Genomic DNA, 26,331 nt, shown 5'->3' with positions numbered 1-26,331 from the left:
GTCTGACATGCCTTGGCTCTGTCCTTGCTTCACACACCTGACCGTCTCCTCTTTTTTGTCTAGGAGCTGGAGGAGAAGCACAGGGAAGCCCAGGTCTCAGCCCAGCATCTGGAGGTGCACCTGAAACAGAAAGAACAGCACTATGAAGAAAAAATTAAAGTAAAGACACTTTCTGGTTTTCTCTCCCCTTCCTCCTACAGCACCACGTAGCTCCTCTCTCTTCCCAGGTGCTTTGAGCCACTTCTTGTTAGAACAAAGGACTGTCTGGGGTAAATGCTGTCCTCAGGCCATGATGGGGGGTTTTATCCATGGAGGGGATTGGATATCAGAAGTTCAAAAATAGTTTATCTCAAAAAATTTGGTCATCGTGTATCTTTAAGTATTTAAAGATATCTTTAATATATTAAAATATTTAAAATATTTTTTAAATAAATCTTTAAAATATTTTTTGACCCACTGTTACTCAGTCCATGATAATTTAGATTTAGACAGATTCATCATTTCTTGGCTTTTAATTTCCTTCTTGCATCTTAGACCTAGATCTTTGTCTTTTATATAAAGTGTATCCTTGAGGACTTTCTTTAGTGGAGGTAATGCTGGTGCCAGCCTCTATGTTTTGTGTGTCTGAAAATGTCTCTGTTTCTTCCTAGTTCTTGAAAGATGTTTTGACAGGGCATAGATTTCTAGGTTGGCAGTTATTTCTTATGATACTTTTTGAAAATATCATTCCATTGATGTGTTTGGCTTTTATTATTGCAGTTGACAGTCAACTGTCAGTCTAACTGTTGCTTTCTTTGAAAGCAGTCATTCTTTTTTCTTTTAAAACTTTGTTTTGTCTTTAATTTTCTGAAGTTTTACTGTGATAAAACTTTACATCTAGACAAATGTGGAGTTATTTGTTTATCCTTCTTGAGATATACTTGACTTTGGATTATATTAAAAAACATTCCTGAAAATTATTGGTCATTATGTCTCAAGTATTGCCTCTTCCTCTTCTCTTTCCTTCCCTTATGGGGATTCGATTGGGCATGTGTTAGGTTATCCCTTGTCTTTTGGTGCTGCATTCTGGTTAAGCTCTAATTGATTTTCCAGTGTACTCATCCTTCCCTGTCTAATCTGCTGCTAAACCCATCCATTGAGTTTTAAATTTCAGTTAATGTATTTATTGGTTTCTTGTCAGTCTGTTTGGTTCTTTCCCAAGTTTACTAGATTGTTTAAGACAAGAACTTTTTATTCCCTGCATTCATTTGAAGCTTATCTTCTGCTTCTTTAAACTCATTAGCATAGTTGTTTTTCCGTCTACAGCTGATGATTCCAGTTTCTGAAGGTCTGTTTCTGCTGCTGTTTGTCCTGGTTCTTTTTTGTGGTGTCTGTCTTTTTGTGTGCCTGGTCAGCTGCTCATTTTCCTTGGAAAATTAGTAATGGGGATTCTTTGAGACCTTGAATGAAAACGTGTGCCCACTTTGGGGGCATCCCTGGGCTTTGACTTCTCTATTTCCTTACCCTTTGGGGCGATTAAAAATGAAGCTCAAGTTTGTTTCAGCAAATGCCTCAAGTTCAAAACAGCTTTCTGTGCTTCTTACCTCTCTGGGTTTCTGCTTTCACTTAGATTTTTAGTCTGTAGTTTCTACTCTCTTGCCAGTTTTTAGGTACTTTTGGAAAATGTTTTTCATATTTTATCTAGCATTTAAATCATTTATTGTAGAAGAGCTGGCTTAAGTAATCCAGCCCACTATATCAAATAGTGAATTAAATTATTTCACTTATTGACATTATTATTTCATTTCAATTTTTAGTAGTAAGTTCGGTGACCGGAAGTGACCACCAGCCTATTTGCTTTTAAAAGCACACCATATTTTCATTGTGATTTTGGACCAAGCCTTTAATTATGTCTTATGTTCTTGAGAATCAGACATTGATTGGTCATTACATCTCAAATACTGTTATTTTCCCTTCCAAGTCAGACATTGAAGGAGTCTTTTAATTTTTGTGATGATTGTATTACTGGTTTGGTTGGTATCCTCAAAGAGTTAGCTATTCCTGTTTTGGGGAACAACAAGTATACATACTCACATAGCATCCTCACCATCACTCTTCTGGCATCCTCTCTTTCACCCCTGGGGTTACTTTTGGTTATTTTTCATTGAAAGAAATACAAGGAAAGAACCTAGAATGGACCTTAGTTTTAGTGTGAGTGCCTGCTTTCATAAACATTTTCCACTTTATCTGCCAATTTTTGGTTTTAGTTCTTACTGGCTTCTAGACTTTTATCTTTGAAATAAACTACCTTTCAGAAAATTATGAGAATGTTTACAATTGTCCACTGGCACCTTTGCATGATGAAAATAACCTTTGCAAATTTCATTGTGTAATTTGGGTGAGTATATTGACTTTCCTGTCAGAAAGCCATGTTTTATCTTAAATTGATATAAATGTCTACAATGGAATCTCTGATTTCAAACAAATTCCTTGCTTCCCTCTCGTGCATCATCTTGTTCATCCTCCTGCCAGTTTAACCCAATCAAAACCAGGATGTGTGCCATCTTGATAAAGACTTGTCCCTTCTGGCTCATACTTCTTTGTGTTGGTATTCATTGCTGCCAACATAGAGGTCTTATTTTTTTAATATTTATTTTTATTTATTTATTTGACTGCACAGGGTCTTGGTTGTGGCATTCGGGATCTTTTAAGCTGAGGCATGCAAACTCTTAGTTGTGGCATGTGGGATCTAGTTCCCTGACCAGAGATCAAATCTGGGCACCCTGCATTGGGAGCATGGAGTCTTAAACACTGGAACACCAGGGAAGTCCTTGGGGAGGTCTTATTTTGAACAGAGTCATTCTGAAAATGGGCTTCATTGCTTTTTACGTCATAAGCAAAAGGCTTCTTGTGTAGGCATTATGTGTTCTCTGCTACCTTCTATGTGGCAAGAACTTGGCTTTATAGATCCTAGAGAATGTTAGGTAGAGATTTGTTTTCTTCTTTCTTCCCTCCTGGCTTTATGAAACCATTTCTTTTTAGTCAGCTCTGCTTTGTGGCCCTGTTTTATCCCCTGTAAGGCCATTTTGGTAATAATTGTGATCATACCCCAGATTTGGTCCCTATTCGTAATTTTAGAATCGCATCCTGACATCCAAGAGAATGGGCCGCTTATCCTCTTGAGGTTCATCCCTCCTCCCATGACCCCGTCCTCCACCTCTTATTCTTTTCTACCAACTTTCACTGTTTTTTTCATTAGTCAGTTCTCGTTTAAAACCCTCTTTGAAATTGTCCTTTTCTTTCTTTATCACACAAACCCCCTCCCTGCTCACTGGCTCTTTTTAGGGACGATGTCCCCATGAGCTGTGAAGGGCCCTTCACAATAGACAGTGTGGGAAAGGCTGATTTCAGCTCCCATCTGTGACCCCAATTCTTTGGGCTTTCTTCCCAGTATCAGATGTGGTGTCATTCAGAGAAGCTCAGTGATGAGAAACACAGGGTCAAAGGCTTGGCAAGTCATGATGTCGCCTTCCTTTTTTCCTCTCATTTTCGCTGGGTTGTTTTGGCAACTGGTGGTGCTCTGTGTGTCCCTCGCAGAACATTAGATCAAGCTGGTAGATGGTGACACCATTACTGTTTTATTTTTTCCTCTTGGGAACACTAGGTGCTTACAGTGGCATTTTCAGCACTGAGAACACATGATTTCTCTTCCCCTGGGAAAGGTTTCTCTTTCCAGTGACTTTTTTTTTTTTTTAATGCCCAGCTGGATCAGAGGAAAGATCAGAAGAAAGAGTTCTTTTCCCCCCACTTTATGCTGTCTCTTCAGTCTATTGACTCCCCACCTACTTTATCGGTAGGCCGAATCCTCTTGTCCCTGGTTGTTTTTGAACGTCAGCTTTCCTTGGTCACACAGGTTTCCTCAGCCTTCAGCTTTCTATCCCTCCACTCCCAGTCTGAAGATAACAAGATTATTTCTGTACAAATTAAGAGCAGGCGTCGTTCTGAAAACTGCTGGCACATGGACTACTATAAAATTGCCCCTAGGTACTAGCTGCAAATCATAAGATCTCTAGAGAGATTCCACGCCCCCCCTGCCCCTGCACCGCCCTCATTCTGGTGTCCACCTGCACTTTGACTATCCGTCTCTGGTCTTTTTGGCCGCTAATTTTAAAATAAATTCTTAGTTCAGGTCCTCCAGTTACTTGCCATTTGACGATCACACTTGACTTCTTAACCTCATCCCAGCTGATAGATCTCTGCCCTGGGGTTGGGGAAGCGTGGCTTCTCCAGTGCTTTTCCTCTCCTTTCCTGCTTTTCTTTGGTACCTCTTGTTAGTCTGCTGGGCTCAGGACACTAACTTCTCCTTTTGTTTCCCCTCAGGTGTTGGACAATCAGATAAAGAAAGACCTAGCTGACAAGGAGACTCTGGAGAACCTGATGCAAAGACACGAAGAGGAGGCCCATGAGAAAGGCAAAATTCTCAGCGAGCAGAAGGCGGTAGGTAGATGGAATCGCAAAGCTGGTTTTCATGGGAGGGTTTGTGAACCATGCCAGAAATCATGGGCTGGAGACGAGTCCATTTGGTCTGTTTTATCTCGTGGAGTCTGTCACTAACAGAAAGTTCTGTCTGCAAGCCCTTCCTCTGGTAAAAAATGTGGTGGGGGTGGCTTGTGGCCAGTTTTTGCCTTTCACACCCTTCTTTAAGAACTCACGCTGACCTGCATCAACTAGAACTGTGACTTTTAAAACATCCCCCCGATAATAAGGTGGTCCTTGTCCTCCGCCAGGCATCTTATTTCCTTTCTAATCCCTGCAGGCAGATGTTTTCAGAAACCTGCACCTTAAAATATTCCCCTGTTGTGCTTGTTAATCTACTTATTATCTCAGACCCTACTGAGATTTTTCACATCAGAATCTCTAAAGGAGGGTCCTGGGAAGTGATATTTTTAACCATCAAGCCCCGTCCTGGCCAATTCTTATGATTCACTAAGTTGGGAAAGCTTTGATGTAGAGAATCTAGGACAGTAAGGGCTGGGTGAGAAGGAGTCATTCAGAGAACGACAAGCCCATGGGTGATAAGAACAGGAACTTGCAGATGCAAGGTTTAGAGGCTCCTGCAGGCTCAGGTCACATGCGGACCACACAGGGGTTTAAACGAGGCCTGTTGACTCAGGGAATGCCAGGTTCCTCAACAGGTCCTCCTGCGGGTGTTTCCTGCAGGTCCCTCAGCTACTGGGGGGATGTGCAGCCTCTGTTGATAAAGTGAATGAGTGCCGTCACTGGGGCTGTGAGCTCTCTGCCTCTTAGGGTATAGGCTAGTTGCATCTCTGGTCTGATGGTCCTGCTTTTCAGACGGTCCTCCTCCCTGGCCCATGTGGCCTGTGTCATTCTCCTTCCAGTGGCACCGTCTGTGTGCAAGGTTCCAAAAGATACCGTGTGTTTCAGATGATCAATGCCATGGATTCCAAGATCAGATCCCTGGAACAGAGGATAGTGGAATTGTCGGAAGCCAATAAACTTGCGGCCAACAGCAGTCTTTTTACCCAGAGGAACATGTAAGTGTTCTGATTCTAAGTGCATGCCTGATTCCACTCTGGTCCTCCCTCCTGGGGCACAAACTCCACTCTTCTGCGTGGTGAAGCCGAAGTGGATTTAATGACTCCTATTCTGGGGCCCAACCTCTGTATACTTAGGAAGTTTTGCCCCCTCTGAAGTGGTCTCTCTCTACCCTGTCCTTTCTTTTGAGCTGGGTTTTCTCAAATGCTTCAGATTCCCATCCCATCACAGAGTGTTTTGCTCTCTCTAACGAGGCTATTTATAGCTGGCTTCTGGAGCGCTGCCATCCTTGTTCCCCAGACTCGCGTCCTGTAATCAGTTGGAGGTGATCTCCAGTGTGCCCGACTGGGCCATCTAGTTTCTGTTGGGAAGCTGGGCCCTGGGAGGTGAGTTTTGGGGGATTCAGCAGGTACTCTTCTGTGATCCAGGAGCACTTTGATCTTAATCTTTTCCCCCAAAGAATTACAATCTCCAGGATTTCCCCCCCTCTTAGATATGTCCCTTTAGACATCTTAAACATTCCCATCTTAGTTTAAACCTGCTTGGTAGGCCGCTGTCTGATCTTTGAGTCATTCTAGCTTCTGAGCAGCCTGTGGTTAATAGAGAAGTGGAAGGAGTATCGTTCTTTTTCCTTATGACCCCCTTTTCCCTAGGGTCCCTGTCAGTGAGTCATTAGGGTGCTCTTGTACTCAGGAGGCCCTTCCTGCTGTCCTGTACAGACTAGAAAAACAAAAAGGTCTACCAAAAGAGTGAAATGATAGTATCCCTTGACCATACTTAGTCTCATCAACAAGGGTCTCTGAGCAGTGGGGACTAAGTGGGCCCCAGGTCCCCCTGCTGGAGTCATGCACACAAGACCAGGTCTGAACAGCACTAACTGGGGAACAAGTGTGGTCCACTTAACTGAGACACACCTCTCTCTCTGTTTCTGCCTGTCCTTCCAAGGGGGGACATGCTCACCTCTAATGAGACTGTGATTTTGCTTGGCTCCTCCTGCCACCCCCACCAGGAAGGCCCAGGAAGAGATGATTTCAGAACTCAGGCAACAGAAGTTTTACCTGGAGACGCAAGCTGGGAAATTGGAGGCCCAGAACCGGAAGCTGGAGGAGCAGCTGGAAAAAATAAGCCACCAAGACCACAGTGACAAGAACCGTTTGCTGGAGCTGGAGACCAGGCTGAGGGAGGTAAGAGTGACGGTGACCTCCCAAGGGCATTTGTTGGAGCACCAGAGACCCCAGCCAGCCAGGTGTCAAGCTCAAATCAATACATACATGAACGCCATCATGGGTGGTGGTGAAGAGTGCAGTCGGGACCACAGGGGTCTGGGTTAGAATTCCACCTCCGCTTCTTAGGAGTTTGACAACCTCAGGGCTGCTCTTTTATCAGGTTACACAAGGATGACATACATTGATGCACCTTCAGGTTACATGTAGCCGTGTGTGTGTATGTCAACCCCAGTCTCCCCATTTACCCCGCCCCCCACTTCCCCCGTTAACCATACGTTTGTTTTCTACATCTGTGAGTCTCTTTCAGTTCTGTAAATAAGTTCACTTGTACCTTTTCTTTCTTTTTTTTTTAGATTCCACATGTAAGTGATATCATATGATATTTGTCTTTCTCTGTCTGACTTCACTCAGTATGACAGTCTTAAGTCCCTCCATGTTGCTGCAGATACATTATTTCATTCCTTTTTAGGGGTGACTAGTATTCCAATGTGTATATGTACTACATCTTCTCTGTCCATTTCTCTGTCGATGGACATTGAGGTTGCTTCCACGTCCTGGCTGTTGTAAACAGTGCTGCAGTGGGTTGCATGTATCTTTTCAAATTATGGTTTTCTCTGGATATATGCTGAGGAGTGGGATGCGGGGTCATATGGTAGCTCTGTTTTTAGTTTTTTAAGGAACTGCCATACTGTTCCCTATGGTGACTGTATCATCAAAATCCTGTTGGTTCTCTAGGCTACATCTCTTGTCTTTCTCCTCTTCATGCCTATGACCTCTGAGACTTAGGTGTTACCTTTCCCAAGGAGCCTTCTCCAGTCCCCTGGACCTAGATGGAATGTCTCCTTTGGATCCCCATGGCCTTTCATGATTAGCTTATTCCCTGTGTACCCCTTGGCTGTCTTCATTAAACAGCGAACTCTCAAACAGCAGCAGGCCACTCTTATTTGCTTGGTGACCCCATGTCCAGCACAGGGTCTGGTCCTTAGAACAGCTTATCACATTGGTTATGTCAGCAGATGTGCCAGGGTCTTCCACATCTCCATGCCTTTGATGTCTTGCTTCCTCTGCTTGGAGTTTTTTTTCCCCTCTTATCTGCTTGTTTGGCTCCTGGGATTCTTCAGTACACAGATCCACAATTACTTTCTCTTCCCCTCTGCTGTGTTCCCACTTTTCTGCATGTCTGGACCATTGCACTTGATCACAATGTATTGGCAATGGTTGGCTTTTAGTTTTCTCCCCAACTTGAAGGCAGAGACTGCTTCATCTCTGTATTTCTTTATATATAGAAATTGCCAAGTAAGTATTTCTTGAATAGATGAAAGTTTGAGTAGATAGATGGGTAGACGGAGGGAGGAATGATTTGTTCACAGTGTGACCTTAATTCAGGTTACCTGATGAGAACAAATCAGAACAAGAATATTTAAAATAAGTAGAATGCAGTCTGTTGTTCCACTTGTAATCCCATTGTAAGGATGTCCTTGTTACTGTCAAGATGTTATTTATGTTTTTTGTTGTTGTTCAGTCACTAAGTTGTGTCTGACTCTTTGCAACCCCATTAACTGCAGCACGCCAGGCTCCTCTGTCCCTCACTGTCTCCTGGAGTTTGCTCAAAATCATGTCCATTGAATTGGTAATGCTATCTAACCATCTCTTCCTCTGTCGTTCTCTTCTCCTTTTGCCTTCAGTCTTTCCCAACATCAGGGTCTTTTCCAGTGAGTTGGCTCTTCTCATTAGTTGGCCAAAGTATTGGAGCTTCAGCTTCAACATCAGTCCTTTCAGTGAATATTCCAGGTTGATTTTCTTTAGGGTTGACTGGAATTGATCTCCTTGCAGTCCAAGGAACTCTCAAAAATCTTCTCCAGCACCACAATTTGAAGGCATTAATTTTTCGGTGCTCAGCCTTCTTTATGGTCCAACTCTCACATCCATATATGACTACTGGAAAAACCATAGCTTTGACTATACAGACTTTTGTCAGCAAAGTGATGTCTTTGCTTTTTAACATGCTCTCTATGTTTGTCACAGTTTTCCTTTCAAGGAGGAAGTGTCTTAATTTCATTGGCTGCAGTCATCGTCCACAGTGATTTTGGGGCCCCAAAAAAGAATATCTGTCACTGTTTCTACTTTCTCCCCTTCTATTTGCCATGAGGTGATGGGACTATATGCCATGATCTTAATTTTCTAATGTTGAGCTTCAAACCAGTTTTTTCACTCTCCTCTTTCACCTTCATCAAGAAGCTCTTTAGTTCCTCTTCACTTTCTGCCTTAAGAATGGTATTATCTGCGTATCTGAGGTTGTTTATATTTCTCCTGGCAATCTTGATTCCAGCTTGTGAATCATCCAGCCTGGTATTTCGCATGATGTATTCTGCATGTAAGTTAAATAAGCAGGGTGACAATATATAGCCTTATTGTACTCCTTTCCCAATTTTGAACCAGTTGTTCCATGTCCAGTTCTGTTGGTTTATGTTCACTTTTAAATATTTTTCTAAAGATAATTATAATTTTCGTAGGAGATTCTTGCTGTGTGGATTTTTTTAAAAGCTGTAATAAAGGAAAGGAAGCCCTGTAATAAAGGAAAGGAAGGGATGCTCTGTATATATGTTATATATACTCTTACGTGTTCTCACTCCTGTTGATTTTTGAGACTCATCGAAATCAGAGCGGTTTTATTCCATTTTTTTTTTTCCTTCTCAGTTGAGTGCTGAAAATTTGATTCCATGACCAGATTTAAGATGCAGGTTGTGTCTTGGCTTTCTCTTCAGTTAAGGTCAACAAGTCTCTCTCTCTCTGTGTCTCAGGTCAGCCTAGAGCATGAAGAGCAGAAACTGGAGCTCAAGCGCCAGCTCACAGAGCTGCAGCTCTCCCTGCAGGAGCGTGAATCCCAGCTGGCAGCCCTGCAGGCTGCACGGGCGGCCCTGGAGAGCCAGCTCCGCCAGGCCAAGACGGAGCTGGAAGAGACGACCGCAGAAGCAGAAGAAGAGATCCAGGCACTTACGGTAGGATGTGTGTGGAGCTGAGGGTAGTTGCTCACTTTGAAAAGTGCCAAGAGAGGAAAAAACAAGCCAGAGAAATGCTTAATAGGCAGAAAGTTGACTTACGTAGGCTGTTTCTTTTTTGGCACTGGTATACTAGATCAACTGAGCTTTCCTAAGGATCTTAAAAGTTTCCACCTTTATTTTTGTATTTCCTTCTTTATAAAATCATCATCACTATATCTTAAATTTCTGTTTAACCAAAGTCTGTTTACCTGGGTCTTCTATTTAGTTTTCAATAGTCATTAAAAAAAAAAAAAAGCTTGTATATTATAGTAGTCTTTCTACCATATTTCTATTTTTGTTTTGATTAACCTCATTTGTATTCCTTTTTTTCCTCCCTTGCCCTTTAGATTCTGTTTTGAATCTTATTATGTATTTGGTAGATTCTGGATGGAAACGAATCTAACGAAAGAGAAATTGTTTCTGTAAAAGGGACCTGGCTTCTCTGCTCTTTCTTAATCCAGCACCTTAGACAGCTTGGCCACGCTACCCACTTCTCTGCTCTTTCTGAGAGACTGGTTTGCTCACATGAAGAGGGTTCTCAGGAGATAGATCTTTGGTGGTGGTGGGTAGTCTGTGGATTTAGACCTTAGTTCTTTCTGCAGGTCTCAAAATGTGACTTTGTTTGGCCATTTTCCACAATTGATCCTTCTCATAGAGTCTGACCTAGGCTAACAAGACTGATCAGAATTTTACATATGAAATGCCAACTTCCAAGCTTTGCAGAGGGAGATATATCCATCTAGTTGACCAGGATACTCTGGGTGGCTAATGTTCACCCTTTTCCCCTTCAGCGAAACCTAGTCATAAATCCCATTTCTCTTGGAAGGCTGCTTGGTGGATCTGGGCATAGAGAGCTGAATGAGTTTAATGGCTGGTATCAATCAAGTGCATACATTTCTAATGGTAACATACTGTTCTTGCCAAGCGGATGGGCACACTCATGCCTGCTGGTCAGGATACCCTCTTCTGTGGGCCAGGCACAATGCAGCTGATTGGGTTCAGTGCCTTTTTCAATACCTAAGTGAGTATCTTATCCATTCTGATTCATTTTTGGATGCTGTCCCCGTCTCTGTCAGTGAGCATCTCTAAAGCATCTTTCAGAGTAGGATTACTTCTGCAGATGATCATAGACTTTTGTTGCTTATGATTTACCCTGTTTAAAAGAATGTATGTGTATGTGTGTAAATAATATATATATATATATACACATATATATATATTTTTTCTTTTAAGTGATTAAATGTCTTCTTAGACATTATCTCCCACTGTTGGGTTTGGGGACCAAATTGGGAACATGATCTGAGAGTGCCAGGGTCCTTATGGACTGGTCCAGGATACAGGGGTTTCCAGGATTTTGGGAATGCAGAGTAACTCCTTTGTAGAAGTTGTTTGAGCATCCTAGCTTTTCCAGGACTTCAGCCAAGTTCAGATATTAGTTGCAGCCTTATAGTTTCTGTTGTTCCCTCTATGAAAAAAACTCATTAAATGATGCCACATGCCGCCAATGCTTTTTTTTAAAAAAGAAATTAGTTACAATATCTGTTTATACTCTGCCTTGTTTCAAAAATGGATTGGAAACAGTTTGGAAAGATATAAAACTATAACAGGATAGAATAAGAAAAGTCTGAGAGAAAGGAAATCACAGAAGAAAAAAAAAAGAGGTAAGAGTGAAATGAATATATATGGCAAGAAGGCTTATATGCTTTCTGGAGTGGGGTGAATGCAAAGAGAGACAGCCAGAAAGCATTTCTTAGCTGCTAAACAAGACACCTAAAATCTAGCCACTATTATATTTAATGCTTTGTATATTAATATGCCGCCCCTGCCCCAACCATGAACCACCCTAGCTCTGAAAGGAGGAGACGTCAGTCATTTAATCCATACTTGATGAGCCCCCACTGTGTGCTTAGCGCTGTGTCTTTAGCTTTTTCTCCCCAGGGGACTGGCCTGTAGTCCCTCAAATCCTATTAGTCAGGAGCAGAGGAGAAGGACACGTTTATCTCTCTACTCTGTTGGAACTGGGAAGGATCCGGTGGCTGTGTGTCTTACCCCCCTGTTTGGAGGCAGGAGGGTATGTTTGCATTGCTATTGTTTATCTGTGGGGAGATTAGTCTTTCAGTTCTGCCTTGCTGCCAGTTGGAAAGCGCTGTGGCTAATGGCTGCAGGACGCCTGCACAGCAGCAAGTCACGACTTAATTTAGTCAGATGAGATCACCGCCTGAGAGCATCTTCTTTATAAAAAAAAAACAAAAACAAAAAAACTTTCCTAAGTCTGCAAACTGGGGCTGTACAGTTCTCACAGATGAAGATCCCTTGGAAAATTGGGCTTCTTCACAGTGATGGCAGGAAAGTGCCTTTGGTCCAGCGGCTATTTGTAAATGCATTGTGCAGGAATCCAAACCCCCAATCGGTTTACTTCAGTTCAGTTTGAAGGCTATGGGTTTTTTCTCTCCCCTCCTCTTGATTATGTCCCATAAACCTGGTTATGGACCACAGGTGGCTGTTGCCTGAATGGCTTTGTTGAATTTGTCCTGAAGTATATATTTTCTGAGAGAGAAAAGGATCACAGATGCAGTACCCCACCCCCCCCGCCCCCCATTGTTCTGGTTCAAGTTCAGACCCATTCTAAGCATCAATCAAATTCAATCAGGTGCTTCAAAGTGATCTTCTAGGTGGTTTGTGTGCTTCACAGCAGGCTGTTTTATCAATAAAAGGGAATAGTCATATGGGCTGTTACTGCTTTAATTCTAAGAGCTGGCCACTTTCTCACCTGGGAGGGGAGCAGTTACCCACTTTGGCCTCTGTCCCTCGGCCAAGTTAGATGGAACACAGTTAAATAAGCTCTCCATTGATGAAGTTTGGCAGGGGGGGCAGCCATCGTCCTAGATTTTATTTTTTCTCCCACTCACCCTTTCCCTAGACTTCCCTGGTAGCTCAGCTGGTAAAGAATCTTCCTGCTATGGAGAAGACCCCTGTTTGATTCCTGGGTTGGGAAGATCCCTTGGAGGAGGGCATAGCAACCCACTCCAGTATTCTTGCCTGGAGAATTCCATGGACAGAGGAGACTGGCAGGCTACAGTTCCTGGGGTCGCAAAAAGCTGGACATGGCTGAGCGACTTTCACTTTTATCTTTTCCCCACCTTGTCAATTGTATTTGCATTGAAATTCACTGGCCATTTAAAGCTAAGATTGAGTCAAGTTACAGACCTACAGGAGAGTCAAATTTATACACAAAACCATGCTTTTAAGATGCTTCATTGCTTATTAGGGGAAGAGAGAATTTTTCCACCTGGAATTGAAATGTAAGACTCCATGTAATCCCTTTGTGGAAGAGAATTTGAGTGTGCACACATCATTGCATGCAGGCATATGATGTGATGGGAGTGTTACTCTGAATGAGTCTGCAGAGCAGAGGAGCAGCATGGGCTCTGTGTCCACCAGCATGGCCCAATGAACATGCTTCATGTCTCTGTCCTCATGTTCTTTTACTGATTTGGTTACATGACTTACGCTGAATAATCAAGAGTTGAAAGCTAGAGACACTCAAGAAAGGGATTCTCTCAACAGAGTGTGATGGTGGCATCCCAGGATTATCCTCTTTGATTTCTTAAAACCATTAGTCAGTGCATGCTCTTTTTCTCTTTTACATAACTGTCAATCATTGAATTGAATTAGTAAGCCATGGGCATGATAGGCAAGGCAAGATGTGAGCTTGGGTCACTTAAGGTGACAGTCTTGCTTGGTACCTGCCTTCCCAAAGAACGGGGTGGATGTGTGGAAACCTGTGTTGTAGGATCCTGACCGCGGATCCCAGAAGACTGTCAGACCTGTAAACATGAGTTTCCTTTTTCACAGCTCTGCAGGTATTTTCTCTCTTCAAGGCTGCATAATAATTCTCTTTTCTTCATTCCTCTTGTAACTTTCCTTAAAGTTAAAGAAGATATAAGCCCTCCCCAAAGTAAGTACCTCTCTGATTTCCAGGCTGCAGTCTGTCCATTCTGCCTCTTGCCACCCAACCCCTAGATCAGTGGTTCTCAAGTTGGGGTCTGTGGCTCCATGGGGGTCCTCAAGTTCAGATTATTTTCATAATAATACTAAGCTGTATTGTGGCATTTTTCATTGTGTTAACATTTGTACCAATGGTACAAAGTCAGTACTTTTATTTTAAAATAAATACTAAAGATATGTTTTAATTTCTAATGTGGTAAATATAGGTATAACTCACATAAACAAAAGCCCTTTGGGGTCCTCAGTAGTTTTTAAGGGTATAAGTCCTTATTCCCCATAGCTCCTAATATTTAATTAATACATGGATATTTTATAGAGAGAATTCAAAGCTTGTCTTATGTATTTTATTACCTTCATATATACTATTGTGTGACCTTTTGCTTTTTTATGCATTTTACAACTTATTTCAAAGAAACATAAAACATGTTTCTTGCATTTTTAAACTCAGATCAGTTCGCTGTTTGTTACAGTACTTCCAGCAGTCAGAACAGTGTTGGTTCTACATTTTGTGTTTATATTTCAGTCAATAATAAATCAAAAAGTCATAAAGATGGTAGTTCCCTATACTATAACCTCAGAGAAGATTGCTGTTTGATGTGTCAAAATGATGCAGAGGCCTCATAATGGTAAATTATAATACAAATATTAGTGATCAGAATTTCAGACTACTGTAGAGCAGTTAAACAGGTTTTTAATGGTGCAGTGTTATTTGGAAGCTTTGCAATTAGTCAAAAAGTGGAACAGGAACAGGGCTTCTGTTCCTCACTCTAGGCCAGAGAGGTTTTTTTTAATGATCACTGCTTAGACTTTGAAGAAGTTAACTCTACCTTTCTTTAGCTTCCTGTTTCTGTCTTTGAGAGATATCACAGCAAATAGTCATTTAGAGTGGAAGTTGGCAAGCTACAGCCAGTGGGCCAAATTTAGTATGCTTCCTGTTTTCTGCAAGTAAAGTTTTATTGACACACAATCATGCCTATTTGTGTACATATTGTCTGTGGGTGCTTTTGTGCTATGAGAGCAGAGTTGAATAGTTGTGAGAAAGACTGAATAGCCTTCAAAACCAGAAGTATTTATTATCTGGTTCTTAAAAGAAAAAAAGTTGTTTATTCCTGCTCTAGAGTTTACTAACTTAAGGACGATATTTCTTCCTCTAGGATACCCACAGATGAAATTCACAAGTAGTACAAATAGCCATGTTCCTACTTTGGATAAATAGTAGTCTTGCCTTATTAAGTTAATAAATCTTGTATCATTGCTGGGCAAAAAGCTGAGTTTTGGGGAAAGGTTATAATCTTTTAAATTAGTTGATGAAAATAATTATTTGAGAAGTTGATTTTAAGTGATAACTCCTGATTTAAAATGTGTTAAGTCTGCAGTTGCTGGTTTTTGTTCTAGTGTTTCTAGTCCTCTTTTATTTTGTGTAAATTTCAGACTCTGGTTGTCATCTTCTGCCTAAATTTCCTTTAACATTTCTTATAGTGTAGGTTTACAGGTGGCAAATTCCTTTAGCTTTGGTATGTCTGAAAAGGTCTTTATTTCACCTTCATTTTAAAAATATGTTTTTATTTATTTTATTTTTGGCTGCACTGGTTCTTCATTGCTGCCCGTGGGCTTTCTCTAGTTGCAGCAAGCTGAGGGCTACTCTCTAGTTGCGGTGCATGGGTTTCTCACTGCAGTGGCTTCGTTTGTTGTGGAGCATGGGGTCTCGGGTGCATGGGCTTCAGTAATTGTGGTGCAAGAGCTTAAGTGCCTCATGGCATGTGGGATTCTTCAGGACCAGAGATCAAACCTGTGTCCCTTACGTTGACAGGAATATTCTTAACCACTGAACCACCAAGGAAACCCTCACCTTCATTTTTGACATTTTTTGAAAGATATTTTTCCTGGCTATAGAATTCTAGGTTGACAGGTTTTTGTTTTCCTTTCAGTAAAGATGCTGTTCCACTGTCTTCTAACTTCCTTCCTGCCAAACTTCTCCAACCTCACTGTGAGAAATCTTTGTTCTCTGAGTTTCTCATTAAGTAACTTGTTTTTTTCTCTGGTTTTAAGCTTTTTCTCTTTATTACTGGTTTTAAGCAGTTTGATTATGATATGATTTATTCCTTTCATGTTTACTTCTTTTATTCCATTCCTTTCATTTATTCATTTCATGAAAGCTTAACTCCTTTCATGTTTCCTGTGCTCAGGGATCATTTAGGCTTTTTCATCCGTGGATTTATTTCTTCATTGATTTTGGAAAGTTTGTGGCCATTATTTCTTCAGATATTTTTTTTGGTCTCACCTCTACTCCTTCAGGGATTCTGAGTACATGTATATCAGAGTTATCTCACAGCTCATTGATGCTGCATTAATTTTTCTTTTAAGTCTTTCTTTTTTCGTTTATGTGTGTTTTTTTTTGGATAGTCTCTCTTGCCTTGTCTACAAAGTTCACTAATCTTTTTTTCTGCAGCATCTAATCTAGTCTTTTGTTGTTATTTGGTTGCTAAGTCATGTCTGACTGTTTTGCAACCCCATGGACTGTAACCTGCCAGTCTTCTCTGTCCATGGGATTTCCCAGGCAAGAATACTGGAGTGAGTTGCCATTTCCTTCTCTGAGGGATTTTCCCAATCCAGGGTTTGAACCTGCATCTCCTGCATTGGCAGGCTGATTCTTTACCACTGAGCATGTGGGAATCTTAGTTTATGGCTAAATAGAGATACTATGAAGTATATCACAGCTAAATTAGGTGATGAATATTCTGACTTACTTATAGACCTTTTTGTTTTAATTGAAATGTAGTTGATTTACAATGTGGTGTTAGTTTCTGGTGAACAGCAAAGTGATTCATACTCTTTTCCTTTGTGGTTTATTACAAGGTATTATAGTTCCCTGTGCTATGCAATAAGACCTTGTTTATTTTATATATAGTGGTTTGTACCTACTAATCCAAAACTCCTAATTTCTCTCCTGCTTCCCCTTTGGTAACTATAAATTTGTTTTCTATGCCTGTGAGTTTGTTTCTATTCTGTAAAGAAGTTCATTTGTGCCATATTTTAGATTCCATGTATAAGTAATATTATATGGTATTTGTCATTTTCTGCCTTCACTTAGTAAGATAATCTCTAGGTTCATCCATGGTGCTGCAAATGGCATTATTTCATTCTTTTTTATGGCTGAGTAATATCCCATTGTATGTATGTACTACATCTTCTTTATTCATTCCTTTGTTGATGGACATTTAGGTTGCTTCCATGTCTTGGTTTTTGTAAATAGTGCTGATATGAACATTGGTATGCATGTATCTTTTTGAGTTAGAGTTTTCTCCAGATATATGCCCAGAAATAGGATTGCTGGATCATATGGTAATTCTATTTTTAATTTTTAAAGTAACTTCCATACTGTTTTCTATAGTGGCTGCACAAGTTTACATTCCCACCAGCAGTTTAGGAGGGTTCCCTTTTCTCCATATCCTCTCTAGCACTTATTGTTTGTAGACTTTTGAGTGATGGCCTAGATTTTCTGATAGAGGCTAATATTTCTTTTAAAGAGGAGGACCACTTTTTCCTCTGCCTCAAACTGGATTCTTCTTTGGGCTTTCATAGCTAAGCAAATGGTGCCATAATTTACCTTGTGTCCCAAATCAAAAGTCTGTTAGGGTACCCTTGGCCTCCATGTCCACCAGCAGGTCTTATTACCTCTGCTTCCGAAAAAGATCTCATCTCCGTCCATTTCTCTCCATCCTTTGCCACTATCCTGCTCCAAGCCACCATCCTCTCTTCCTTAAATGACAGCAATAACCTCCTCAGTGGTTGTTCCACTTCCTTCTATGTTTGTCCTATTTTGATGTTTTTCCTACAGTATCCACAAAACGATAGGCCATGTGTTATCCCACATCTTAAAAACCTCTGTTGACCTTTAGTTAATTGCATTTTGAATGAAATCCAAACTCTTTTCCAGGCCTTCAAGGTTCTGGGCCTGCCTCTGTACCATCAACTTGGGCCACATTTTCCCTCTTTTGCTGTGACTTAGACAAGTGATTTTCAAAAGTCATTTGGCCACAACCCACAGAAGAATACATTTTATCTTACAGTCAACTACAAGAGGACATATATACTGTATTTCATTAATTTTTAAGGTAGCTAATGAGGATGTATCTTATAGCCTATATATATAGTCATAAGGACATAAACATGTCATAGTTTCATTGGCAATACTTCTGTTTCTTAATGTTACATAAAGCTGTGGTAAATTTTACAATTGATAGCAACTTACACTTGATGAATTATGTTCATAATAATAAAACAAGTTTCCAACAACAGTACTTACCCTTACTGTCCAAGGTGCATGCCGATGTTTTTTAATCTATTCTGTTTATTCCATTTCATTGGATAAAACAAGACAAAAAACTCCATCTTGACATCCTTGCTCTCATGTCACAACTTGAAGTATTAAAAAACTGTTCTAGCCACTCAGTCCTTTTTTATTTCCCATATGGACCCAACCCTTTCTTGCTTTAGGGTTTTTGCAGATGCTCTTCCCTCTGCTCTTTTATGTTCTTTGCATGGCTGGCCCCTCATCGTCCTGCAGATTTCAGTTTAAATGTCACCTCTTCAGAGAAGCCCTCCTTGACTACTCCATTTAAGTCCCCCCCCCCGCCCCCTTATTTTTTTTTCCCCTTAGGACCCATTTATTTCCTTCATAGCACTTGCTATGTGTATGTGTATGTGTGTAATCATGTGCTTATTTATTTTCTGTCTGCCCACACCAGAATGAAGGTTAGATCATATGAGCTGTATCTTGCTACGGTGTCTGCCATGTTGTATGTACTCGAAAAATCCTTGTCAGATCAATGAATTCTACTGGTTTAGAGTACCCCGACCTTGGTGAAAGCCTGTATATTTACTTTAAGATCTATATAGGATTTCTGAATCTCCACAGCAAGTCCCTACTTTGTCCTAGCTGTTGTCCTGTATTTATTTATGTGTGTGTGTTCTTTCTTGGGAGAAGGCTTGGGGCAGGGGGCAGGCAGCCAATTGGAGGGAAGAGAGAAAGAGGTTAAGAATGGGGAGTAAGACAAATAAATGAGAATAAAACTTCCTCCTATGTTCTTTTCCGTTCTTCTGCTAGTCCGTAGTTTTAAGCTGAGTGTTATATGTATTTGTACAGGGTATGAGTGAAGTGAAGTGAAAGTCGCTCAGTTGTGTCTGACCCTTTGTAACCCCATGGACTATATAGTCCATGGACTTCTCTAAGCCAGAATACTGGAGTGGGTAGTCTTTCCCCTCTCCAGGAGATCTTCCCAACCCAGGATCAAACCCAGCTCTTTACCAGCTGAGACACAAGGGAAGCCCATGTGTGGTCTAAATAGTTGTCAGTAGGCATTGTGTATTTCTGTAGCTTCTCATGTTGGGCTTGATTTGACTAATTCTTTGGGAAAAAAGTTAGTGGGGCAGCTGCAACAGGGTTCTTGGCTTGTGATTTTCTTTATTTGACCCATAGCATGTAGAATTTGTATTCCACCCTATGAAAAATTTATAATCAACTTCTTACCTTTTAGGCACATAGAGATGAAATCCAGCGCAAATTTGATGCCCTTCGTAACAGCTGTACTGTGAGTATTAACCAAAGATGATGAAAATAACATGGAACTAAAACTGAGAAGGAAAGGGGGAACGTCTCTTTCTAATATCGGTGGCTGATTTTTGATATAAACTTTCAACTTGAAGCAGTTGATGTGGTCAAACTGATGTGGAAGTTTCTAAGCCTCAGAAAAACCTTAGTTTCTTGGGTTCCTGCCAATTTTAAAAGTTTAAACCATCCTTCATGTTTGGAGAAGGCTTGTTGGAATGGTCAAAATAATTCTCCCTACAGAACCACTAATAGGGTCTCAGCAGCTGCAACAAAAGTCCCAAGGGAGTTCCCCCTCCTTCTCCAATCTAGAAGTTTCTATCTGAGGTGGGCCTGAGATGGTAGGGGCAGTTAGATGTGTCAGGCTTCTCCAGCCTGCTGCCTCTTCAGAGAGGGAAGACCAAGAAGTTCTTCTCCTGGAGAATCTAGAAGTGTTAGCTTTCTAACAGGCAGAATCTGGCTTCCTAACATGCAAATGCAGAATTTAGGACTCTTTGGGAGATGTTATTTATATTGAGAGAAGTCAATTCCAGGAGCAGATAAGCATCATTCATAGGTTATGTAATAGGGTAAAATATCTATTTTTGATCAGAGCGAAGGACTAAAATAGGCCCCCTTCAGAAGGTAGGGATGGTGTCCTTTGTTCATGGATCTGCCTCCTTTCTCTGGTCCTTTCATCGCTTTGTTCCGTCCTTAGTTCACAGTGAGCTGGTCTCTATTTGTATTATTTGCATCTGTGAATTTCCAGAAACACCCTTCTACATCCTATATACATATTTCATTTTCTGGTAATAAACTCCTTCTTTTCTCTTTACCTACTATAAATGAGACATTAAGTCTTGATGGTATGTGCCTCCTGCATCCCGCCTCCCTTCATTTAGCTATGGAATGCGCATAGTAAAGTGCATGAAGTGAAACTAATCTTAAGTGTACAGCTCAGTTGATTTGTATGTGAATAGACAACTTGTGTAACCACAACAAAGACCAAGATACAGAATGTTTCAGCTCCTGGAAGGCTCCTGTTGTCCTCTTCCCATCAGCGTGCTTTGCCTGAAGGGTAACTAGTAGCCTGATCTTTGATACTACACATTAGTTTTACCTGTTCTTGAATTTCATAAGAATGGGACCATTAGAGGATATGGTCTTTGGGTTTAGCCTTTTTGTTACTTAAATTGTCTGTGAGGTTCATCCATGTTGCACTGTCAAGATTTTGTTCTTTTTTATTATGGTGTCATGTTTCTAGTGTATGTTTAGATCTGAAGTTCATTTATCAGTTCTCCTGTTGATGGGTGTTGGAGTTGTTTCTGGTAGGAACAGAGCTATTAGGAAGCGCTCTTGTACAGGTCCTTTGGTGCTTACAAGCGTTTGTTTCTAATGAGCATATATATATACCCAGGAGTGGAAGAGCTAGGTCTTGGGACATGCCTCCGCTTAACTCTGGTATGTGCCTGACAGGTATTTAGGTCTGTATTCCCTGATGCCAGTGGCCAGATGGGGGCTGAGCCTGCCTTAGGGATATCTGTTGATTTCCTCCATTCTCACCTCCCTTCCTTGAGAAATTGATACATTCTGTTCTTGTACTCTTTTCCTTTAAAGTTTCTTAATTGTCTTGGTTTCTTCTTTTACATGAGAGTTATCTGCTTATATACATACATGCTCATAAATGATCACTGAATAAGATATAGATGGTTTTAGCACTGTGATTGGTTTTTTTTTTTTTTGCATTACTGTTTTTTCCTAAAATAATCTTGGATGCATTTTAAATGTGTACATCAGTAATCTGTTCCATTCATCTGGAGTTTTCTTCTTTTTTAGTCTTTTTAAAAATATCATTTATTTATTTACTTTAAAACAGCTTTATTGAGGGATAATTGGAGTACAGTAACCTAATGAGATTTCAGATGTGTGTATATCTTTAAAACGAGCAAAACAATCAAAATAACAACTATAGTCATCACCCTCAAGAGTTTCCTGTGCACTTTTGTTATCCACCCTTCCCCACCCCATTTTTAAAATCAAAATCTAGTTTTAATGGGATATGCTAATATATAGAATAAAATTGGTTACTTTCTTAACTTACGTAACTTTTATACTCTCTTTATCCCTCAGATTTGCTTTTCCTGGAACAATGACTTCTAATCCCTCGTTTACTTACCCTTGGCTTTCTGAAGCCTTTGGGGATCTACCACTGTTCCACCCACCTTTCAGCTAGGCCAGCTGGGTGGCTTGGGGGTCCAAACTATGTGCTCTGGAGTCAGATAGACCAGTTGAGATTCTAAACTGGCTTCTCAATAACCTGTGTGATGTTATACACTGGAGCCTCCATTTCTTTGTCCATAAAATGGGGGTGACATTATATGTCCTCAATTCCAGTGCACCATTGATTGTAGGATGCACAGTTTATTTAACTACTGCTCTTTGGGAACTGGGTGAGGGAAGAGAGACAGCTGTTTAGTTCCTATATACATTCAGATTTCCAGAACAGTAAAACCTAGGAAACACTGAGTCACAGAATCAGAAACTTGATAATAATACCTGCCTCATGGAGTTTCCTGCAAAAGTTAGATGATGCATCAGCATTTGTACAGGGCATGGTCCATAGAATGTGCTAATCAGTGATAACTATTATTATTTGCTCATACTGGGTTTAGAACAGAATCTTATTTAGAAAACAGCTCTGCTCCTTAAAAAAAAAAAAAAAAAAAAGGTTGAAAACCACCACTTTAGAACAATACTTGGCAGCACTAGTGGATCTCAGTTATCCTTCCACAAGTTCAAAGGCTGCTCTGCAGACACTTGAGCACACAGATTCTCCTTTCTCGGCGGCGCTGTCCAAGACCGTCTCTGCTGGGAAATGTCATCTTCATTGTCAGTGGGAACTCCTATAATAGCTCGATCGATAGGAGCTCCCAGTTAGCAGCTTTTAAAAAGCTCATGAGCAGTAAGATTTTTCAGGCTCAGGCCATTTCTATATTTTGAAGAGATTTAAAAAAAGAATTTGATTCAATCTGGCACCTAAAACCCTACCTAAGTCTGTTTTGGAGAGGAGTTGGTGGGCAAACATATGACATGGTTTTAATTATGAATCAATCTGTCAGCTATAAGATTAAAAATAAATAATATGCAAATAGCCGCCCTCAAGAAGGAATGAGGCATTAAAATAGGACATCAGCCCTGTGTCTTTTCAGCCTGATGTTCATTGTCTGGCTGGTGTCTTCACCCCTGGTGTGTTCTTGGACGTTTACCAGGTAACATTCTCTCTACTGGTCGCCCAGCAGAGGTGTGAAAGGTAACCTATATATTGCAGAACCACGAGGTTTGCTTGAAAAGCAACAGATAACCCCAAATAGAGACCTTAAAAAAATTTTTTGGGGGGTATTGAGAGTAGATACATTTTTTTGTATTCCTGTTTTCTGTTGGGAGTTTTACCCAGATCTCTTATCTATACAAACAGCATATCAGAAAGCTCTGCTGGCCCCTACATTGTGTAGCTATCTCCCTCATCTTTTTTTTACCACTGAGATGGAATCAGCTGTGTAGTTTATCTTTCCTGCCTTGTATCCTTGGGGTTGAACGGTTTACAGTTTATTGATACAGGACACAGATCATTTGCCCTTGGTGTAGAGAGAATATACCCACAAAGTAGACCTAAGAATTCTCCTTGCCTATATAAAATAACCTGGTTCAGAATTGCAGGTTGCCTATTATCCTTTTTTTATTTTTTTCCCCAAATCATAGAGATCATTAATTTACTGCCTGTGTCTCAGATCAGCTCAATATCTCTGTGTGGAAGTAACGTTGAACCCTTAATACCACCAGCAGCTAAGTGGGCAACTCCAGCAGCTAAGTGTATTATGGCCGAGGCAGAAAGAATACATACAACGTCTGATCAGTTAACGCACTCTAACGAGTTCTTGAATGCTTCCTGCAAACACTTGATCCTCCTTTTGTCAAATAGGCAGTACAGATAATGACAAAATACAAAGCCAGCCACCACAAACTGTAACTAGAAATCAGAAACAGGAGACCCTTTGAAAACGGGATGATGACAAGGAAATAGAAGGCCCCTTCCTCCTACTCAGTGGGTCCATTTCACTTGAAGTGAGAGTAATAATCTTGGCACTTCCCTGAATTTATATGAGTGATTTTTTCTTTAGCACTTTATAATCTAATTTGGGGAGGAGAAGAGGTGGCAGAAATGGGCATATAATAAATGGCTTTTTTTTTATAAACAAATCAAAGAAAGCGAATAGGTGCCTAAAGGCTTAAATATGTCTTTGAATGGCAAATTATTTTGGCAGCATATGTATTCTTATATGGGTAGATTTTCTGTAGTCTGTTTGCTCCCTCTGGGCCACCGTTGATGCCTCACTAACACCTTGGTCACTCATTTTTGTCTCTTGTATTTTACATGATACGTTAAGGGAGAATATCATACAATAAAAATCCAAAATGTTAAAACCAGAGCAGCAGAGAAGGTTGTCTATATAGTATTTACCTCCACATCATAGGTGGAGAAACCAACACGACCAAGCTCAAGATGGCTTATCTGGGACTTCTGGGCGGTTTGCCTCATCAGTCTTGTTGTTTTCCCTTTGGGGCAGAGGTAAAAGGAAGCACAGTGAAGACATTTGGAGTCTAGGAGAAAAACCATCTTAAGGAATGGATTTACTGGGTATAGGAAGGAGACCTGTTGAACTGTTAGGTACCATTTACTCATTGTTTCTGCTTTAGGGAGATTTAACCATATTACTCAAAGGGTGGTACAAGCATTCTTGTGAAGCACAAATGCCTGCTTGGACTGACAGACTTGCAGTTTTTTCCTGTTTTTTTTCTCATCCTGATAAAGAAGGAGGTTTAGCCAAGAATTGGACCAGATAACCTTTATTCCCCTTCTTGTAGCTGATAGCGTTACTCAAACCGGTACAGTAGGAATTAACAAGGCTTTTGATATTAAAGTACAAATTAGTAGACCGCTTACTGCATTAAAAGCTCATCAGCTCAGTGAACAAAATGAAAAGCTGTGTTTTCTGAACACACTGAACAATTCTACCTAATTGACATTCTTTAATTCTATGTGCCTGGGAAGATTTTTTTTTTTAATTGATAATCAAAAGGGGTTAAGACAGGGAGATAGTCACGAAAACAGTAGCAACATTTCAGAAACTAAATCTGCTTTAGGTTTGAAAATGGGAAACAATTAACTGTAGGCCCAGAGGCATTTCCTTTTAATTTACTCCTTTCTGTTATATAAAATTTAATTTACTGCCTGTGTGCCTCATTCCAACTATTATTAGAAAATTGCCCTTAAATTTTGAAAGTATTATATCTAAAAGCTCTTTGCAAGCACTGGTACTAAACTTCAGCAAAGAGAATAGGACAGCTAAATGTGCTGAAATTGAAGTCATTCCACCATTGAGCAAGGAAATAATTTAGCAAAATCAGATTAGATCTCTTTCAGTAAAATGACAATTTCATGTGCGTGCTTTCCCATTTTTTGATGGCCAGCTGTGTGAGAAGAACCATTTAAAGTCATGCCATCCATACGGTCTTATATTTTCGGGATTATTCTGAACGTCCCTTAAGTTTTCCTTTTTTTCTTTTGTTGCATGAAATTAAATTTATTACCTGAGATATTATTAAAATAACTCTAAGTGTCCTTCACTCAGTCTTCCTTGATAAGAACTGTATTTTGCTTTCTAAGACCATCTCCCATGATAATGTTCTGTCGATGATGTCTTAGGCATTTCAGCTTAATTAGCTGATTCTGATACTACTCTCCCTACTATTCCTCCTTCCTCAGTTTGCATCCTCCGCATTCTATTATGAACTTGATCTCATTTAAAGCTGCCCCTTCCATATGGCAGTCGCTTTTGATTGATTTGCTCTTGCCATGTTTTCCTGATGAATCCTGAGTCAGAAGGTATCCGAGACATTTCTTGTTCTCCCACAGCATATGTGGGTTTGGGCGCTAAGGAGGCGGGCATGGCAGCTGGAGGCTGGCTCTCGGGGGCTGGACGGGCACACACTGGTTGTCATTACCACGTAGGTTCGAGTATATGTGGCTTTAGAAGCAATTTCTCATTTCCAACCAACTTGCTCTATGTGTAACCGGATTTTTTCCTCTTTTAGGTGATCACAGACTTGGAGGAGCAGCTAAACCAGCTGACAGAGGACAACGCCGAGCTCAACAACCAAAACTTCTACTTGTCTAAACAACTCGATGAGGCCTCTGGTGCCAACGATGAGATCGTGCAGCTGCGAAGTGAAGTGGACCACCTCCGCCGCGAGATCACCGAGAGGGAGATGCAGCTCACTAGCCAGAAGCAAGTAAGGACCAGGAGTAAACCTGGAGCCCCTTTAGATTCTGGGGCGAGTGCCAGTTACATCTCTCCCAGTGTTCTCAGACTGAGCCTGTCAGTAAAAGTAATCATGTCAGTGCTTTGGAGATTTGCGAGTTTTAACAACAGCTTTTAGAAGTGTGTAGTTTGGGTTTTTTTGTTTCATTTTTTTTGGCCACCCCACATGGTTTGCAAGATCTTAGTTCCCTGACCAGGGATCAAACCTGTACCCCGTGCAGTGGAATCACAGTCTTAACCACTGGACCATCAGGGACATTCCATGTATAGTTGTTCTTAATTTTGCTTTAAAACCATTAAAAATAGAATAGAATGCTTTTGTGAGCCACTTTATTTTTTTAAAACCTTTTTTGGCCGAGCTGTGAGGTTTGTGGAATCTTTGTTCCTCACCCAGGGATTGAACCTGGACTTTAGGCAGGGAGAGCTGGGAGTCCTGGCCCTCCTCTGAGTTCTTTCTATAATATCTTGGTAGAAATGGCCCTTCATCTGTTCTTGTCTAACCCCCTTGGCCTGTAGGAGAAAAAGATAGTGACTTTCAGACTGTAGTTAGAAGC

The 26,331-nt window shown here is 40.8% G+C and overlaps 1 protein-coding gene across 6 annotated transcripts in view; it reads left to right on the top strand.

Moving 5' to 3' along the window:
• The window catches only part of CIT (citron rho-interacting serine/threonine kinase), a 171,879-nt gene that overhangs the window by 108,300 nt on the left and 37,248 nt on the right, over positions 1 to 26,331 (top strand). For all 6 annotated transcript variants that reach the window (XM_061141899.1, XM_061141897.1, XM_061141896.1 and 3 more), the window contains 7 exons: positions 64 to 159; positions 4,360 to 4,476; positions 5,425 to 5,534; positions 6,545 to 6,719; positions 9,563 to 9,760; positions 19,348 to 19,401; positions 25,551 to 25,748. In XM_061141899.1, coding sequence (XP_060997882.1) covers positions 64 to 159; positions 4,360 to 4,476; positions 5,425 to 5,534; positions 6,545 to 6,719; positions 9,563 to 9,760; positions 19,348 to 19,401; positions 25,551 to 25,748 — 948 coding nt within the window. The remainder of the gene's footprint in view (positions 1 to 63; positions 160 to 4,359; positions 4,477 to 5,424; positions 5,535 to 6,544; positions 6,720 to 9,562; positions 9,761 to 19,347; positions 19,402 to 25,550; positions 25,749 to 26,331) is intronic.

This window comes from Dama dama, chromosome 5 (genome assembly GCF_033118175.1).
Source record: "Dama dama isolate Ldn47 chromosome 5, ASM3311817v1, whole genome shotgun sequence".
NCBI classification, from domain to species: domain Eukaryota; kingdom Metazoa; phylum Chordata; class Mammalia; order Artiodactyla; family Cervidae; genus Dama; species Dama dama.
The sequence above is the reverse complement of the archived record's forward strand: the minus strand, read 5'-3'. Positions and strand labels throughout refer to the sequence as shown.